The 20374-nt window shown below is 45.0% G+C and overlaps 1 protein-coding gene across 1 annotated transcript in view; it reads left to right on the top strand.

Moving 5' to 3' along the window:
- Positions 1-407: 407 nt before the first annotated feature.
- WWTR1 (WW domain containing transcription regulator 1) overlaps positions 408-20374 on the top strand; it is a gene marked incomplete at its 3' end in the record, with an annotated part of 31424 nt that continues 11457 nt past the window's right edge. Inside the window, exons 1-2 of the mRNA XM_079315652.1 lie at positions 408-923; positions 18712-18780. Of these exons, the coding sequence (XP_079171778.1) occupies positions 535-923; positions 18712-18780 (458 nt within the window). The 5' untranslated portion in view covers positions 408-534. The remainder of the gene's footprint in view (positions 924-18711; positions 18781-20374) is intronic.

Genomic DNA, 20374 nt, shown 5'->3' with positions numbered 1-20374 from the left:
GAGGGGGCGCGGGAGGGGGCGCGGGAAGGGGCGCGGAGGGGTGCGGGAGGGGGCGGAGGGGGCGCGGGAGGGGGCGCGGGAGGGGGCGCGGGAAGGGGCGCGGAGGGGGCGCGGGAGGGGGCGCGGAGGGGGCGCGGGAGGGGGAGCGGGAAGGGGCGCGGGAGGGGGCGCGGAGGGGCGGCGGGAGGGGGCGCGGGAGGGGGCGCGGGAGGGGGCGCGGGAGGGGGCGCGGGGAGGGGGGCGGAGGGGGCGGAGGGGACGCGGGAAGGGGCGCGGAGGGGCGCGAGCGGGGCGGGCAGCGCTGGGCTCGGCCCGGCCGGGGGCGGCCCGTGCCCAAAGTTTCCGCGGCAGTTGCATAACTGCGGGCGGGGCCGGGCCCGTCCCGCCGGCACTGCCCCCGTCCCGCCGCTGCCCGGGGCCCGCCCGCCCGGGACACCGGCGGCTGCGGGGCCGCAGAGCAGCGTCCGCTCCGCTCCGGCCGGGCCGCTCCCTCCGAGGCCGCCAAGCCGGCCCGGCCCCGGGCGGAGCAGCGCCATGAACCCCGCGGCCGCGGCCCCGCCGCCGGGGCAGCAGGTGATCCACGTCACGCAGGACCTGGACACGGAGCTGGAGGCGCTCTTCAACGCGGTGATGAACCCCAGGCCCAGCTCCTGGCGGAAGAAGATCCTGCCCGAGTCCTTCTTCAGGGAGCCCGACTCGGGCTCGCACTCGCGGCAGTCCAGCACGGACTCGGGCGGGGTCCCGGCGCGCCCGCCGCCCGTGCACGGCCGCTCGCACTCCTCGCCCGCCTCGCTGCCCGGCGCGGGCGCGGCGCCGCAGCACGGGCACCTCCGGCAGCGCTCCTGCGATGTCACGGACGAGCGGCCGCTGCCGCCGGGCTGGGAGATGGCGCTCACGCAGACCGGGCAGCGCTACTTCCTCAAGTGAGAGCGGCGGGGAGCGGCGGGGAACAGACCGGGGGAACAGACCGGGGGAACAGACCGGGGGAATAGACCGGAGGAAGCGGCCGGGAACAGGGGGGGATGCCCCGGGAGAAGCGGCGGGGATGTCCCGAGAGAAGCGGCGGGGATGCTCCGGGGGAAGCGGCGGGGATGCCCCGGGGAACAGGGGGAGAAGCCCCCGGGGAAGCGGCGGGGATGCCCCGGGGGAAGCGGCGGGGATGCCGCGGGGGAAGCGGCCGGGCCCGGGGGCTCGGGGGGCGCTCGCCGCCGGGAGCTGCAGCGGGGTGGCCTCTGGGTGCATGTGACATTTCGGTGGGAAATCCCTTCCCGGTGGGAAGAGAGAGGCGAGGGAGAGCCTGGGGCGCTCCCGGGGCCGGGCTGGAGTCCTGCCGTTCTTGTTGGTAGCGCTTTTCTTTCTGCTTGGCCACACGTCCAAGATTCTGAAACTCGATTTTTTGGACAAGTTCAGTAGCGGTCATTCCGGGAGTTTCTGCTCTGCGTGCCCGTGGCCGGCCGGAGTGGAAGGGGCGGTGGGCGGTGGGAGCTGCCCGAGGTCCGGCCGTGTGTCCCCGGAGCATCCCCGCGCCCTGTTCTGGGGCGCTGAGAGAAGTGGGGTCACAAACCGCCGATATCTCTCCTGGCCAGTCATTTTAGCCAGAGTGTTTTATTTGTGACGATTGAAATTTGATTCAAATAGCCTAAAAATACGCAATAACGATAATAAGAGAAAAGGCAACAGTGCTTTGTTTTGGTAGATTCTTTAGGTCAGCTACAGATTCATTGCAGTTGTACTGCATTAACTTGGTAAATAAGATTAAATGTTTGCTAATGAAATAAAGTATTTACTGATGAATCATCTACCTGAGGATATTGAGGGAGTCAAACTGCCAGGGCTCCAGGACATCATTTATTTGCTCACCACAGCCTTCTTGATCCGAAGTGTAAAATCCTGAGCTCACATTAAGCCATGTGTGGGTATTCAGCCATCATAAATGTTATATAGACAATTTGTCAGGGGAAAAAGAGATAAAACTGTTTAGAAAAGTGAAAAAAGTAATAATTGACCGGATTGTATAATAATTTCTTTGCCTCGTGGGTTTGGAATCTCTAATGGATTACTCAAGAGCCCAGTCTCTGAATGGCTGCAGAGTTGAGGGTTTTTTGCCTTTTGTCACGCTCTGAGCTGCCAGCAAAGTGTGTAAATACCTTTCTGTATGTCACTGTATATTGTTTATGATACTGTGTTCTTATGTCCCTGGCTCCAAACTTAGAAGTTTGTTATTAATCTGGTTTATCACCTAAATGATAAGATTTCCTGTCTCTACACTTTGCATGTATTTTTCTCAATAGAACAAGCTACAGAGAAGTAGCTGAGTGACAGGATCACCCTAACAGACCATTCATAAATAATTATTCTATATAAATTCTTACTAGGCTTTGGCCAGGGGGTGTTTTCAGATACCTCTGGCTAAAAATTGCGTAATATAATCTTTGTCTGCTCCGTGTTTTATTGACTAATGTCAGAATAAGCTCCTGTGATTTCACCTTCCTGTCATGCATTTCTGACCTAGAAACAGTTTTCCAAGTCGATGGGTTCTTGTTGCTTAGGCCAAAAATACAAGGCCTTTAGTAAATAAAAAGTGTAGGTAAAAACTCAAAGTGGTTTTAATTTTGTTTTTCAAATCCTGTCAACAGTAATACTCTGATTACCAGCGTCCTTTTAAATATAAAATACAACACTCATTGTGCATGTAATTTGTCACCTAAGTTGATATTTGTTTTGTTTCCCCAGTTTTATCTGTCCAAAAGAACTTCTCTCATTTATATAAAAATTAGTTGGAATAATGCATTTCTTTATACCTTTAATGCATTTTGTTATACCGCAATGCTTTGGGGTGTAATATTTAGCTATAAAATGCCCACATATGAATTATAGTATTTTACACATGGTGCAATATTCTTCAGGTGAAAATACAATTTAAGATTAATTATGGAAAGCAGTGTTTAAAGCTGTGTGCAATAAAATAATAGAGGATTTGAGTCAGGTGATGTGCTAAAAATTGTATTTGATCAACCTGGGCATACAAGGTTACATTTCCCTATATTCAAGGAAAACACAAAAAAAAGCCAGTGCTTTCCAGCATTACAGTAATGATTTATTTCTTGTCACTATTAAAAAGAAAAAGAGAAACCAATTGAAAGTAAATAGCCAAATTAGATCCTAATAATGCCTTTATTGTCTGTTGAAGTTCAGAATGCAATTTGTTGTATTAAAACCCATTTTCAATAATGATTTAACAGGAGTGCTAAGTGAGTTTCAGTGAACAGTGGGCTAACCTTGACAGGGAACCAGCTGCAGCTTGAAGCAGTTGCACTCCTGCATGTCAGCTCCTGCCGAAATTTTCTGGCTGTGACTGGAAGAAACATAAGTAGCCTGGGGACCACTCCGCCCTGTAATTAAATACCAAACTGCACAAGTGGGGGCTGGAAAACAGGCTAATGAACACACACTTGCAGCAATGTTATCTGAAGCATTTTTCTGTGTGAGCATGTGTGGAAAAAAATGTAAGTGTGATTTATTTCTGATAAAAAGCGTTTCTGTGGAGACAGGCCAACTGCCTGCTCTGCTGCCTGTGCCTGGGGAATGTCTTTGCATGTGGATCTCCAGGCTGGGCTGTGTGTCCATACTCTGTACAAAGAACATTTCATGTATTGCTTAGGCCAGTTTGGGTTTAGGTGGTACAGCCTCATATTTCAAAAGTGTGTGTAGAGAGCTTCTTGGTCAGACTCACATAAACAGATTTGTGAAACTTTTGCCACTGTTATCTTTATCACTGTTATTTTTAAAATGTTACAATAAACATTTGCCATACCAGGACATATTTGCCAGTAAGTTCTGCTGCTGGATAAGGAGGCTAATTACTTACAATATTTCATTTACACAAAATGTTCCTATTTTTTCTTACTGGTTTCTGTTGGAATAGAACTTAACGCATTATCAGTTTTAAATAACTAACTGTGTTCAGCCAGACAGCAGAAGAGTAGTATAAATAAAATAAATACTATAAAAAGTAATACAAATACAATGAAAACCTTTTTTTCCCAAGAATTACAAAACAAATAGTACTAAGATAGCTGAACTGCTGAGGTGATTTTCTAATATGGTCTTTCCTTGAAAAGCATTTGTTAATTCTGTGGAGACTGCTGTTGTTTCACATTGGTGCTGCACAGCAGTCAGTGTGAGCTTTCCCACCCTGGGAATGCAGTTCAGAGCTGGAGGGGGAGGAGGGGGCAGTGCTGGAGGAGGTGGCTGGGATAAGTTCTGGGGAGTGTGGAAGGCACCAACACCTGTGTTACCTGTGAGCAGTGCTGCCCCCAGGTGTGGCACAGTCACCCACCCACCACACGGGTCCTGCCAGGGCTCCTGTGCCCCTCTGCATCCCTTGGTTTGGTGTCAGGCAGGGACAGATGTTTCACACGTGCATGTGCCTTTGGGAGCATTTAATCCACACCTTAAGGGATTTTTTTTGTTCCCTGTTTCCAGTGCTTATTCCTGTGGGACTTAGAACCTGAACTGTTCCCCTTGCCAGCAGCCCTTTATAAAAAATAAATTATAACATGCTAGACAGTACCAAATTGCATTACTGGCAATGGCTTTTATCCAAAATTGCTGAGTGCATTAAAGAGTTCTTAACAGGCAGGAAAGCTGTGATACACCACTGAAGTTGATTATCAGAAATTCAACTATGGGTCACATTTGTAACTCATTTTAGAGACACTTAGGAAGTTCTGAGTTTGGAATGCACACATCAAAACTAAATTTTCCAGCTGTAATTGACAGCATTAGGGGTCTGTGTGATTGCCCCTCAAGTGCTGATTTAATGACGACAATGTTGGAGTTCCACTTAAAAAACTACCAAGGATCCATGAGCTGCTCTTTCTCTGAATTTGGCAGTAGAAACAGCTGCAGAGTTTCTGGTGAAGGCTAGCATTTATTCATTTTCTGGTCCAAGATGGTGTCTTCCCATGACAAACAGACTGTTTTCTTCAGAATCTAAAACCATGTCATCAGTGCTGCTCAAACAAATTTGGTGGTTAATGTGGAGCTTAATAAAATCTGAAGACAGAAGCAGATATGGAATAAAATTGCTTCAGGGACACATTTGATTTGCAGGATGTGATCCACTTCCCTCTCCTGTTGAGTTTAATGAGTTAGGATACAAGCTACATTTCAGATTGGACTGCAAACCATCAGTGAAGGAAGCTTTTAGCAAGACTGCACTGTCTCTAGAAGTATTTGCAAGAAGGGTTTCCTTTGAGGAAATATTTAAGAAATTTTTTGTTAAGGGCTGTCTAGAAGCAAAATTTGAGTTTTGGCATCTGCATTTCTAAATTATTTAAGGAGTCAGTGGCAACTGTCCTATACAAACTACTGTATTGATGTAGAATTTTCTATATTGGACTTACATATGCTTTTAAGAGAATAATAATGTGCACGTGGAATTATTGGTTTCATGAAATTAGTCTAAAGCTAGTGTTTAGGTCATGTTAAACCCAAAGTCCTGGGGTATTTGTGCATTAGTGGATGATAACTGTCACACATTATTCTCACTAGATGAGCTGGAAACCTAATTGCTTTATGTATTAAGGATTGGGAAATAATATCAGCATATTCTTAGATATATAAAGATTTGATACAGGTGTTAATGGTGATTCCTGATTGATTGCTGCTAGCAACAGGAGTTCAAAATCTCTGGAAAAAATACAGATTGCTCTTTAAATACACTTCTGCTGCTGGCTTGTTTACAGGAGCCAGTAATGGTTTGTACAAACTACAGCAGCTCCCCAAACACACTCAGACACAGAACACACAGAGGAATATGCAAGGAAGGCCCCTTGCCCCTGTTAGATTTTCAGATCATTTTTCCAAAGGTCTCTTCACTTGATAAAACCATCAGGCCAATGTGGGTTGTAAGTCACCTTTTTATAAAAAGAATGAAAGAAAAAAATAGCAAAGCTGAACTGCTGGGTGTTGTTTGTTTGCCTAAGCTGCCTTTTGTAATCTTAAAGTAGAAATGCTGAAGTTTTTTTCAGAAGTTTCTTAAAATCCTGTATTTTGAAATGCTTCAGGAATAAAAGTAATGGCATTTGAGAAAGGTTTGGATTGTCTTAGACTGTTTGGACAAAAGCAGCTTTTCTAATCTTGTCCTGTGCTCCATATGGATTATCTCAGAGCACACAGGCAGTTCCAGCTGCATTCCCACCTTTGCAGCCCCTGCCCTCACCTGCCTCAGGTGTCTCCTCTCAGAGAAGCAGCTTTGTGGGGAGTGTGGGAAAGCTCAGCTTCTGGAGCTGACCACCAGAATTCAGGGTGGGAATTCTTCACAAACGGATTTTTTATTTCACATTTGGTGTTGATACTGCATTTCCCATTTCATGTTTTACTCCTTCATTAAACGTGTATATCTTTAAACAGAAATAAAAATGCTTTTAATTCTTGAGACTGGCAAAATACTTTTTGCAAGTGAAGCAAAATGACTGATGAAGAAAAGATGATGTAAAGATATGAAAAGAAAGAAAAGTGAAAGAAAGACAAGCATGAGTTTGCAAATGAAACAAACTGGGATGCAGTTAAGACACAGGAGCACTGCCAGTTTCCATTTTGTGCTCCTTTCCCTGCACACACAGACGTGTTTGCAGTTATTTGAGTAGTTTTGTGGTGCTGGTTTGCTTTGCTAAAAGCCTGCCTTCCACTGAGGATATTGTCTCATGAACATTTCCTTCTTCTGTTAGGATGGCTTCTACTAGAACAATATTTTCAGTGGTCTTTTTTTATCTTAGAGAAACAAATGTCTGATTCATTTTTCTAGAAAAAAACAGGAAGCTGTGAAGCAGACTGGAAAAGAAGTGCACACTGTAACTTAAAATGTAATTTCTAAAGGTATAAAGCAAACTGGAAGAAACTCTCTGTTAGATTCTAAGGGGATATTACACTTCTGCTGTTTTTCTCCTATTATCTGAACCTCATGTGAAGGACAATTTAAGATGATCTTGTTGAAAAAACCCCAAAACCCAAACCACAGCTACTGATATAAAAACTCCAGGTGAAAGCAGCTCCAGCACAGCAGCATTTGGAGCATGCAGCCTCTGCACTTTGTGAGTGATGTTTTCTGTTCCCATGTTCAGTCTGCTGCGCTGTGCTGACACAGTGACACAGATTTTGAGCACAGCTGAATATTCCTCAAAGAAAGAGAAAAGACCTGATGGGGAGATTGAAGCTGAGAGCTCATTCTGGCACGTGTGAAGCTGAGATTTTTAAAAAAATGGAATGACATGATTAATGGATAAAATGTTCCAATTAATTTTAATAGACTAAAAAGCCCTGCATATTCATAATAGGTTACTAAGCATGGCTGGTTTGGTTTTTTTGTTTTTTTCCCCATAGAAAGGATTGATCCTAGAGGCAGATTATTCTCAGATTTGCACGCAGATTGTTATTGTGATTTTGGGTGCTGGAAATACCCATAGGTCTTTTGCAGCTGTGCCAAGGGCAGGTACCAGGTGTGTGGAATGGCAGAGGAGCAGAGCCCTCAGGGATCCCTGCAGAGGCTCTGCCTCCCTCCTTCACTCCCAGCATGACCAGGCTCGGTGTGCTCTGACCCTGCTGGAGTGATCTGCTTCTCCATCCCACAACCTTTGACTGGGGGCCCAGTCTTTACTGTTGCAGAAAAAAAAAATTAGAAATTATTGAAAAATTATTCCCTTAGAATAAGCGTTGTGAAAAATAAAGATTCATCCTGTGTGCTTTGATAGTCATGACAGAGGGATGCATCCTAAGTCTGACTGAAATACAGGGAGACTATTTTTCAGGTAAGAAGCTGATCTGAAATATTTCATTCCTACTAATTTTAAAACCAGACTTTAGGTACCAGATTTTAAATTGAATATTTGGAAATTTCACAGCCCTTACTCTTTTAAATTATATTTTTCAGTCAGCGTCAGCATTTTTTGCAGCTATGATACAGCATTTTAGTATTTTTAAAAGTCACACCTTTTCTGAGGATAGCTAACTTTAGGACAGCTAATTTTCTCCAACCCCTCCATACACACACACATCCCACAGTAGTCCCCAGTGAAAATTGTATTTGTTAGCCAGGTTAAATGTCTAGGCTAAACATCAGTCACTGTCTTGCATTCCTAATTAATTAGATTTAGGGACTAGTCTGTTTTGCTAATAATGTGTGAAATTTGTGCTGCCTCCATTCCACTCACCATTCCTTGGAGCCCTCAGTGCTCCTGGGGCATTCCCTTTCTCAGAGCAGGAATCCTCACACGAGTGTTCCCTGCACCCCAGTACACATCACTGGGATGCACCCACGCTGCTGAACAGATATTTCTATACATTATTTTGAGCTTAAGGGAAGCCTTATTTGTCCACGTTTGTACTTAAAGTATTTCAGTTAGATTCTGTTTGACAGGAATATTAGTGCAGTGTCAGAAATGATCGGAATTCCTTATGTTCAGCTAAATTTACTTGAAATTCTGGTCTCATTTTTAAATTCTCATGTACAGAGAGCACCAGTGTAGAACTGTCATCCCTCCTAGGCTCTGGTCAACTGTCAGCTTTGAGACAGTTGTTGCTTTATTTTGGAAATGTTTTGTTTGAGTAAAGTCTTTTAACCAGCTCCTGCTTTTCATCTGTTTTTCATGGCAAATGATCACATTTCCCAACGATTTGCAAACAGTGTCTGGCAGGATTTCCTGGATACACATTAGTTCTGAGATTGTGAAAGGTCAACTTTCTGATCTCTGGTGATTAGTGTGGTTATTTGTTCTGCTTCTCTTCCATGGGAACTAACCAGCTCATGTGGAAGGTAAAAACAGTGTCCAAGAAAAATCCATCTGCTAGCTGATCACCTCCAGCATGAATCACAAAGAAAAAAATAATCCAAGTAGGACATCTCCTGACCTTTGTGTATGAAAACTTTCTGAACATCTGGAACCAATATGTTTGGAGTCAGAGTTTTGCAAGAAGCTTCTGAACAAGCTTTTCATAACCTGGTCCCACTTTTGTCTGTCAGAGTGAGGAACTGGGACCTTGCAGCACAAAACTCATGAGCAGAGGGCAGGGCATAACCAGTGCTGACTGGGAAAAAAACCAATTCTTTTAGACCTTTTTTTTAGTATTCTAAGGTGACCTTCAAAATTAAAAGCAAGAGAGTAATAAAAACAGGTAAAACAACAGATGTTTATAGGAATTTGACCAATTTAAATTTGTTTCTTGTGACTCCACTGGAAGAAGTGATGGAATTTTCTCGTGTACTTATGTAAGAGATTGAAGCCATGGACAGTTTTCCAGGCTGTGAGGGAACCCTCTGAATGGGTGGTAGGGAATAGCAGAGAAGATGCTGATGTTGATAAGAGATGGAGTTTTGTCATTATTTGCATAGAATCCATCAGACATTTCTTCAGGCCCTGGCAGTGTGTTTGATGGATCCTGATGGATTTCTGGATCCTGCAGGGAAGAGGAAAGAGCTGTGCTCACATCCCTCAGCCCCAGCAGCTGAATTTGGTTGATTGCTTTCCTTTTCCTCACCCTCTGTCTTACAGAGAGGGCAACATTCTGTTCTACCTTTTGTCTGTTTAAGAATTATGTATCTCCTGAGCTGTCTGTTTTCCTGACTGTATTCTCAGTAGTGACTAAATTGCCCAAATGGAGGAAGTAAGATAAGTCCTGATGCATTCAAGGTCATGGTTGTCTCAGCGTTCATTGAAGTAAAGCAGATTTTCTCCTGTGGAATTTATTTTACAGAGGAAATGCCAAGGGCATCCTGATCACTGCTTTCTCTGCCCCTGGTGTCTGGAGCTTTGTTCTGCTCCAGGAATGAGCTCTGAGAGTTTTGGGTTGTGGGGCTGGGGGGAAGGACCAGTAGCTCTGCTGGTTGTTTTTAGGATGGGTGTGGGTTCTCCCCCTCAGGTGGGGCAGTGGAGATGCTCTGTGCAAGGTCCAGACCTGCAGAGAGCCTGGGGCAGTCAAACTCCATCCAGTGACCACTTCTTGCGTCTTAGGTACATTCTGCACATGATAAAAGAAATTGGTAGTGTTAGTTTAACTTTAAACATACAGATTTGAAACAATGGTTCTTATGAGTCTGATTAATCTGCATCATGTAACACTTGAAAGGATAGGAGGGACCAAAAACCAGAATTTGTGGTTGGATAAAAATAGAAGTTTGGCACATTGGATCAGGGGCAAGTGGAAAACTTCAGTGTTTTCAGATATGGTACCTGTCACAACATTGCTCCTGGTAATACTTCAATAACAAATTATTTTCTAAAATACTGAGAGATTTGAGTGGCTTGATATTTTAAAGAATTATATCTACCTCATAACTACTATGGGGGTAGATAAATATAGGCCCAAAGTAATTTTATTCATCTAAATAGTTATGTCTGTGATATATTGAATGAAATTTGTTGCCTAAACAATATTTTTAGTTGGCTATGTTGTAACTAAATCATGGAAGAAAATGCTTTTGCATTTGCTCTTTGGCAGACTAAAGTCTTATTTACAGGATGTAAATCTTGGTCTGAAGAGTTGGGGATTTGGGTCATGGAGGGAAAAGTGTCAATATCTAGTTTGGCTCTGCATGTCTGTAGCCACTGGCATTCATATTAAAATATAAATATTACTGTCTGTGAAGTTCAGAGAACAGAAGTTATTTTGAGCTTTTTGGAGCTTAGTAAATGTAGTGACCTGAGAGCTGAGGCTGTGGGAATGATCCCTGGCTGCTGAAGCACCAAGAGCTGCTTTGCACAGATGTGTGAATTCTGGGCCAGTGCTCAGCTTCCAGAGGAGGATTGTCTGTTTGGGAAAGCTGTTCCTCAATCTGTGTCATTGTTTGGAAATCCTGAGCAAGCAGTTCAAAAGCTTGTCATAGGAAAAAGTTATAACAACTGCTGAGCATTTGTGGAAAGAAATTCTAGAGACTGTTGTAACAGTGTTTTGTTGTCTTTTGAAGAAATGCTGTTCCCTGTGTGATTTCAAAATCAGAAGGCAGGCAGGATTGCAGATGGGCCTACGTATGGAGTAGAAAATAGTTTTATTTCTGCAGTAAAAACAGAAGTGTACTTGAATATAGTGCAGTGACCTGAAGCTCTTGACAAGTTATTCTTCGAATTGCAAAGCAAAAGCAGCACATAATTGTGAGTTAAATAGCAAAATAGAGTATTATTGGTATTATGATCATTAATTCAACCCTCTAAATTCTCTGATCAAAAAGGCACCAGTACTAGGAAAAAATATATTTTGTTTGTTTGATTGTTTTTGATTGGTTTGGTTTGGTTTGGTTAATGAACATGCCAAAATGCACAATGCCCTGGAAACATTAATGGTGATTTTCTGACAGACTCAGAAAACAAAACATGAAATAAAAATCTAGATTACAGAGGGGGCGAAATTCTGCAGTCATACATTTCTCTGTCTCTGGCCAGTGCAGTGGAATATAACATCAGGTATTTTTCTAGAACTTCAAAGGTGTTTTGTGTCCTGTTTTGCCCTGGGCTGTTTTTCTGTCCAACCATCTGTTCTTGCCTGGGAGGGTTTTCAGCCTGTCCTTGTAGGGGACTCTGCACAGCTGAAGGAGGATTGCAGGAGGTTTGAAGGTTGTTTGGATGATTGAAGGATGTTTATGCATTAATTTCTACTAGAATGCACAATATGTTAAAGTAAGAACAGCTTGTCTGGAAGTGCCACCTTGGTGGACAAAGAGTGTTTATTGGGTTGGGCCACTTCTCCCATTCTTGTTACAAGAACCAATTTGTACCTTATGTGTGCAAACACTGATTGTTCATAAATATGGTCCCTTTTGACATGGCTTGTGTGCTGGGAAAGTGAGGCATTCCCTCACAAAGCCCCCAGCTCAGGAGAGGGCAGATAGTTCCATCCTATGACCTGTTCAACAACTTCAGAAACTGCACACATCTGAAAATGGCATGCATCTCTCATGAAATAATGCTTTGTCTTCAAATTGCTACATTTGCCCCCAAATAAAATAAACATGGTTTTAATAAAATCATTAATATGTCTCTTTAGATATGAGTACTAAATATGAGGCACTCATCAAGTAAACAAATGCATTAATGCTGTTATATATTGTATATGTCACAAAACCCTAAGAATGTTCTATATAATAGCTTCATTCAGTACCTTTTTTTTCTTTCTCTCAGGAATTGGGATTTCATCCAAATTCTAAAGGTTAAATTGTCAATAGAACTCAAAGGGTGTTTTGTTTCCATTTGTATAACTAGTTTAATGTTTTTTAAGGCCTCCATGTACACCAACAATGGAATCAGTCAGTTACAGGGGGGCTTAGCAGGACATTCTCAAAGTTCTCTTCAGAGCAAATTATGCTGAAACTAATTCAGGAAAAGAGCAGCTCTCTTCACTGAAGGAGTTACTTAGCGTGGCATAATAAATATTCAAATACAGATGTAATGTTCCGGCTTCAAGATCAGAGATGATGATGAAAATGCAGCAGGAGAACAAAGTCCATGGTTCAATCCTTTAATAATTACATTGTGGCTCCTTGTTAAAGCTTCATGTAATTTTCATTAAACATTATCAGTGTCTGAAGAATCAAGTGCCATGAATTTGATCAGCTGAAACTCGTGAGCTGAGTGCTGCAGAGCATCACTTGAACTCCCACAGCAACAAGTGGCTGAACTGTTGAACGTTATTAATTTCTGCACTCTAAAAGAAAGTGATGGAGGAATGCTGGATTTTATATTGGTGTGCTTTTAGTGATGTAAGGAACAATATATTCTCATTCTTTCCAACTGTTTAACAGCACAAATGGAATCAGGAGCATGCAGCTCTAAGCTCTTGCACCTAACAGCAGCTCTAAGCTCTTGCACCTAACAGTTATTTTTGTCTCCCATGTGTATATGACTGCGTGACTTTTACAGAATATTATTAACATTTTGGCTTTGAATATGGCAAAATTGTGTGCATTCCTTATTAGCAGTGAGTAATGCTGGCATATAATTAAATTTCTGAGGCTCTGGTGTTCTGTGGGGGCACCTGGAGCCCCTCACAGCTGTAGACACACCTGGCTGCACCAGGTTACTCTGAAGTGCTGAAGATGAGCAAAATTCTTCCTTTTGAGAGGGGAAAGTTCCTCATAGTAAACTCTTAGTGCAGCACGTGTCTTTGGTGCCTGATTTTGGTGCAAAATGAGAAGCTGCTGAAGGTTTTTGTTCTCTCCCATTCCCCTCTGTCAGAGATCACAGGGCAGGGCTGTGGCACAGGCTGGCACTGTCCCACTGTGTCACACTGGTGACACTGGCTGCAGGGCACTGCTGGCCTGGCCCTGTCCTCCTCCTGCCAAATATTCTCCTGCATTTCCTTGCTGGGGCTGCAGGCTGGGGCAGCTCAGTGTGCCATGCAGCTGGCACAGTCTGCAGGGTTTGTTCCTGCATGTTCAGGGAGCTGCCCCAGGTGTGCACCTTGCCTGGCTGCTGCAGGGGCTGGGGCAGTGCTGGGGCCATGAGAGGCTGTGATAAAATCTGCAATCCACCTGAACTGCCTCATGCATCATTTGTGGTTTAGAATGCAGAAAAATAGAAGAGACTTCAAACCTGGTTTTGTTTGTAACAGCCCAAGTGCCCTTTGGTCTGCCCCAGACGTTTGGAAACATCAAGAAACCTCAATGTGTTGAGGCACCAGTGCTAAATAGCAGGAAAGATGCTGGAGCTGTCTGATTTTCCCATCTTAAAGTATTGTCCCATGAAAGGAGCATCTTACCCATTTGTCAAGCACCTTTGCAAGGTAGCTTAAAGAAAGGTCCTTCATATTCTTTTCATCTGGTTTAGTGCTTGCTGAAAGTAAAAGTAGATTTTTATCTCCATATAATTGCATGAAAGGGTGTATGTATTTGGAAGAACCCCCTCCAACCTACACTACCACCCCCCATGCCTTCCTGTGGTTCCTAAAATGCACATTCTCATGGTGGTAGCTGCAATCACTGGAAGCTGTTTTGAACACTAAAGCAATATGTATTTTGTAGATTCAGGGGCTGGATGTTTCAAAGTACTCCCTAAAAACACTGAATACTGCTAAATGTGCTGTACCCCTGATCTGTAGGATGGGAATAGCCTTGCAAAAACTGAATGGAGGTGTCTGAAGGTGCACTGTGATCATCTCACTGTCTTTTAAAGATAGCTTATTACACTCGTCACTAGAGTGGATTTTGAAGATTTTGCAGTAGGGATGGGAGGAAGCTGCATGTTAGTTAAAGAGAAGATCCTTCACAGCACATCAGGAACAGAGCCTGTGAATAGTGAAGTGCACTCAGTAAGGCAGGTACCCTCTGGGAAGGAGTGTGGTTGGATAATGACTGTGGGGTTACATTGCAGCACCAGGGAATTAAGAGAAGCAGCACTGAGCTAGCTGGGTTCATTGGTGAAACTTCCCACATGCCTTGTTTTTGGGGTAATGTGAATATAAACTGAAAAAGAAAAGTCTGAGACAACTGCCAGCCTAATGACATTGATGCTTTGTCTGCACAGTCTGGATGTAAACTTGATGCCAATCAAGAATTTTCTCCAAACATTTTCTCTGTGGGTTCGTGCCAGCGTGGAGCTCATTGTCTTTAGCAGGATGTGATTCAGATCATAGTTTAGCTCAGTCCCATTTCCACTTAAGTTTGAATTTAACAGAGCTGTAAACAAGTGGCAAGTCATAAAAATCGGGCTGTCCTACTGAAATTGCAGGATTTTGAAACACGTGTGGGAGAAGTGACTGTCTCTTGTGTTTGAAGGTCGCTCCAAATCCCAGGGACTGCTGCAGTCTGCTTAAAGAGTTACAGTGAGCAAATGCATGACATCAGGACATGGGCTGGACTTTCTGGAAAGTCTTTTCATGTTGTGATGAGAGCAGAACTTGGCTCTTGAAATTCTCCAGCCTGTGGTGAGAGAAGGAAAAAAGCAGCATGGCAAAGGAAGACATGCAGCTCATCCAAGGACAGAAGATGTTCTTGTTGGAGCAGCTCCTGCCTTTCCCAGCAAGAAGCATTTACAAATTCTCTTTCCATATCCAGGGGAACACACAGTGTACCCACAGGTTTTTTTATAAGAGGTAATTGAATTGTTTCTCACCTGCTGTGTTGCAGTGGCAGTGAATTCCTGCTGCTGGAGGAGGAGGGTGGCAGTGAGCAGTGCCTCCGGGTCTGGCAGCAGCTGCTCCTTGTTGGGCAGCCCCAGCCATCCTGCCACCAGCTCCAACAGCTGCCAGAACCTGCTCTGAAGTGACACCTAATTATAGCATTTGCTTATCCTCTTGATCCCCTTGAGAGATTCCTGGCCCTGCCCTTGGCCAGGCACTCGAGGGGTGTGACAGTGGCACCCCTGCTGCTGCCATCCTCAGGGGCAGGTGATGTTTCTGTGGTGACCAGTGGGGTTGGGGGTCTCCAAATGTCCCAGTAAATGTAGCTACTGCTGGTATTTAGCCCAGTTTGGCAGGGCAGTGTCATGCACACACACAAACTGTTCATTTATGGGAGAACTGGACATGTGCACACAGGGTAATTGTTTCTAAAGCTAAAATTTGTTCCTGTTCATATCTTGCATTTTCCTCACCTGTGACTGCAAGATATAAAAAGATTAAAACATTGAAAAGAATGCTAGAGCTAAGGTTTTTAAGTGGATGATAGTAGAGTTTTACAGTATTGTGGGAGTTGCTCCCCTTTGGCTCTGCATCCTGCACAGTGCAGCTCCTGGAGGTGTGTGGGGCATGGCTCTGCCCGCAGTTTCACCAGAAATTGCTCTGCAGTTCCCTGAGCAAGCTCACACAATACACTCAAATGTTGGGTCCCTGAGGTAATTTTCTTAAATGTAAGAAACTTTCTGTCTGTGTAAGGGCACATCACCCAGAGCAGTATGACTGCAGTAACTTTCTTTGTGTGCTGTTTTTGTTTGCAGGGAGCAGAGGGACAGAGGGGAGGTTGGGCAATGCTCTGGCCCTGCTCCAGGGGATGTAAACAGATTTCCCAATGTTTGGCTCCAGGCAGGGAGTGTGGCTGCCTTGGAGCCAGGGCTGTGCTGCCTGGGCCACCAGCTGCCCCAGCAGCAGCTCCCCTTTGATGTGGCTCCTCCCAAAACCCACACTCAGTCCCTGTGTTCAGACCCTGATAAAGACAAAAGAGCTCGAAAGTGTTAGTCACACACCGTGTTTGTGTTATTTCAGCTGATAGTGCACTTGCAGAATAATCACTTTGTCTTTCTCAGCTCCCCAACAACCTTTTCAGATTAGTTGCTCTGAATTTCCTAATACCAGAAAAAAAAAAAGAATTCTGAAAATAGAACCCACTGAGACACATTTGTTGTTGGAGTGAGTACAAGCAAACAGAGAATTTGTGTCCCTCGTGGTGCTGCTTGCTGTTAAACTCACTGAGATGTCTTGGCTTGGCTGCAGGGGAAGTCAGGGATTAGAGCCTTGCAGTCACAAAATGCAGGACGAGGCAGCAGCCAAAATTCAGAGGAACACTGACATTTCAAAGCAGGAGGCTGACACCCAAGCAGGAGGCATTTAACACAAGCCTAAGGTGCAACAGCTGGAGCAGAATCCTGAAGTCTGAGTAGAATACTCAGCTGTTTAGGTCTGAGCTTTGGTTTAATTTTCTTTAGTGAGGTCTGCCATTGGGATTCCATTTGCCACTTGCTGAATTGGAGCTCTGCAGGACTTTATGGGAGCGCCATGATCTGAGCAGGCTGCAGCTTGTAGATGTTCTCTGTCCTATTTATCAGATTCTTGGGTCTCTCATTTGAATTGTAGATATTTCAATTTCCCTGATTTTATTGGAACATGTAAAGTTCTTGTTTGCATATGGAGACCCCCATCAGTCTCACCAGTGATGCAGAAACAGAAGACAAAATGGACATCTCTGCTTTCCTTTTCTGCTTGCTTATGAATGAAGACCTTGCTGAGAAATGGCATGCTCTGATATTAGGATTTATAATAATAAGAGATGCAAAAATTGCTTATGAATTTTAGTATGAATTTTGAGGCTGCTTTGTCATGTGTTTGAATATGCCTTAAATAAGAATCTTATAAAAGTTATAAAAATGAGTCACAGAAGTTCCTTACTTATCTACATAGTTCTGTTTCAATATTATAGGTGATTGTTGAAATTTGAGGCTCTTTGCTTCATGCACCATATGCAAGAATTTTCATATAGAAATGTAAAGAGAAGAAAAGCTAAAATGTAATAAAGATTTACAGTAAGGGGAGAATAAAGTGTTTTCATCGTAGAGAGAAGCAATAGTGAGTGGTTTAATTGTGAATAATAGCAAATAAATCCTCTAGAAGCTGCAAAGAAAGGAAGTGGCTCAGCAGTTTGAGTAACATTCATGTAAAAGTGTGATCTTCTCTTTGAGAGTTGTACATTAAATGCAAAATGTTAGGAGAAGAAAAAGGTGTAGACTGCATAAAGATGTCACATTTTTCTGTTCTTTAAAAACTGGTCTAGGTTCTTTTCCTTTTTCCTCTCCTTGCAATTCACACTATTTTGGTGGTACCTGGTGTGTACATCACAATATGACACTTGGTTGTGAAATTGGTCTGGTGATGAGCTGGGTGTGGAGTGGTGGCAGCAGTGGTGGCCCTGCCACCAGGGTCTGCAGAAGCCAAGGCAAGTTTAAGATGGAGCTCAGGAAGGATTTTAGACTCTTTTATGAAAATTGGATCAAAATGGTTTTCCAGACCCTAAACAGAATATTTAAATTTTTCTGCCTCTCGACACGTTCTTCTTAAAGACTTACCTCTTTGTACCAAAAAAGCAATAGAGGAGACTCCACAGCAGTGACCTGGTAAGTTGGTTAGGCTTGGAGCCAGGCAATCCCTTGACTATTGATTGCTTTAACTTCCTTTTTCTTGTCTTGTTTCAAATAGAATTACATACTCATCCTTAAAATGCTTGTTCTATTGAGTTCCTTACAAAACAGATGCATTTCATCGTAAACTTTCACTTGCAACAAAACCATAGTTCTTTCATCACTGAATTCAGTGGCCAAAAATATTTTACAGTGATCATTGATACAGTTACCTCACTGTAAAATTTATGTGGATTTGTGCATGACTCCTCTGCTTTCAGGGTAATACTATATATGAGAATTTGCATACTGAAATGGTAGGTGTGTTGTTAAGTGCATTGCTGTAATAAATATTAGTGCCTTTACAGAGAAATTGCTGATTACACATGATTTAATCTGCCTGGTTTAGGAATGGGAATATATGCTGGTGTTCTTGGAGACTCATTTTCGTAGTGTGGAAAGCAACCAAGCAGTTGGATTTGGCAAAACAAACACTTGTCTTTTCAACACTCAGCAAAATGACTCTTTCTGGGTGAGGAATGGCCATATAGTGAGTATTTAGAAAAAGACTGGTAGGACAAGAGCAAACAACTTTCAGACAATTAAATTATCTGAAGATGAGTATGCATTACAGACTTCAAGTATGACTATAGAATTGAACAATTGTTCAAGCAAAAGTAATTATTTAACACTAGAGCAGAAGGAATTAGAACAGCAGTGGCAGAAGATCAGAAGAAAAAGTAAAGAAAAAGAAACAACAAGATAATTTCAAGTGGTGAAGGGTGGAATGACAAGGGCAGGCGTGGAATGAGAAAAGCAAAGAGGCGTCCGTGGCATTGGGCTGAGCTGTTCATACGGCGTGGCAGATTCTCTGTGCTAAGCTTATGTTTTTGTTTCCCAGTCACATCGAGAAGATCACGACGTGGCAGGACCCGCGGCAGCCGCTGAGCCCCAGCCCCGCCCCGCGCAGGTGCGCGGCCCCACCCGGCCCCGGTGAGTGCACGGCCCCGCCCGGCCCCGCCCCGCGCAGGTGCGCAGCCCCGCCCGGCCCCGGTGAGTGCACGGCCCCGCCCGGCCCCGCCCCGCGCAGGTGCGCGGCCCCGCCCGGCCCCGGTGAGTGCACGGCCCCGCCCGGCCCCGCCCTGCGCAGGTGCGCGGCCCCGCCCGGCCCCGGTGAGTGCACGGCCCCGCCCGGCCCCGCCCTGCGCAGGTGTGCGGCCCCGCCCCGCCCCGGTGAGTGCACGGCACCTGTGGGACACACACAGTGTGACACCTGCCCTGGGTCACAGTGTGACACCTGCGGGACACAGTGTGACACCTGCATTGGGTCACAATGTGACACCTGCCCTGGGTCACAGTGTGACACCTGAGGGACACAGTGTGACACCTGCCCTGGGTCACAGTGTGAGACCTCCTCCCTGCTTGGTCACAGTGCCCTGCACTCGGGGAGGCAGCTCTGACTCTGCTCTCTCTCTGCTCTCTCTCTGCTCTCTCTCTGCTCTCTCTCTGCTCTCTCTCTGCTCTCTCTCTGCTCTCACTCTGCTCTCTCTCTGCTCTCTCTCTGCTCTCTCTCTGCTGTCTCTGCTGTCTCTGCTCTCTCTCTGCTCTCTCTCTGCTCTCTCTCTGCTCTCTCTCTGCTCTCTCTCTGCTCTCACTCTGCTCTCTCTCTGCTCTCTCTGCTCTCTCTCTGCTCTCTCTCTGCTGTCTCTGCTGTCTCTGCTCTCTCTGCTCTCTCTCTGCTCTCTCTCTGCTCTCTCTCTGCTCTCTCTCTGCTCTCTCTCTGCTCTCTCTGCTCTCTCTCTGCTCTCTCTCTGCTCTCTCTCTGCTCTCTCTCTGCTCTCTCTCTGCTGTCTCTGCTGTCTCTGCTCTCTCTGCTCTCTCTCTGCTCTCACTCTGCTCTCTCTGTTCTCTCTCTGCTCTCACTCTGCTGTCTCTGCTCTCTCTGCTCTCTCTCTGCCCTCTCTCTGCTCTCACTCTGCTCTCTGCTCTCTCTGCTCTCTCTGCTCTCTCTCTGCTCTCACTCTGCTCTCACTCTGCTCTCTCTGCTCTCTCTGCTCTCACTCTGCTCTCTCTGCTGTCTCTGCTCTCTCTGCTCTCTCTCTGCCCTCTCTCTGCTCTCACTCTGCTCTCTCTGTTCTCTCTCTGCTCTCACTCTGCTCTCTCTGCTCTCTCTCTGCCCTCTCTCTGCTCTCACTCTGCTCTCTCTGTTCTCTCTCTGCTCTCTCTGCTCTCTCTCTGCTCTCACTCTGCTCACTCTGCTCTCTCTCTGCTCTCTCTCTGCTCTCTCTCTGCTCTCTATTTGCTCTCACTCTGCTCTCTCTCTGCTCTCTCTGCTCTCTTTGCTCTCTCTCTGCTCTCACTCACACGCTGTTCCCCCTTCCTTTTCTTCATTTCCCCCTCTGTAGGCTTGGCTGCAGGTGGGTTGGTATGTTTGAGGTGAAGTTCTAATATCTCATGTTCTGTTTTAGTCTCCGTGGCTTTTTGGTGTAGTGCTAGACATAGAAGAGTAAGTTCTGTTTGTGCTTTTCTGTTCTGAGGTGCTATAAACCCCCCAAGCCCCCTGT

The sequence above is a fragment of the Erithacus rubecula genome (genome assembly GCF_903797595.1).
Source record: "Erithacus rubecula genome assembly, chromosome: 11".
In the NCBI taxonomy this organism is placed as follows: Eukaryota; Metazoa; Chordata; class Aves; order Passeriformes; family Muscicapidae; genus Erithacus; species Erithacus rubecula.
Note: the sequence above shows the minus strand (reverse complement) of the source record. Positions and strands in the feature narration are given on the sequence as shown.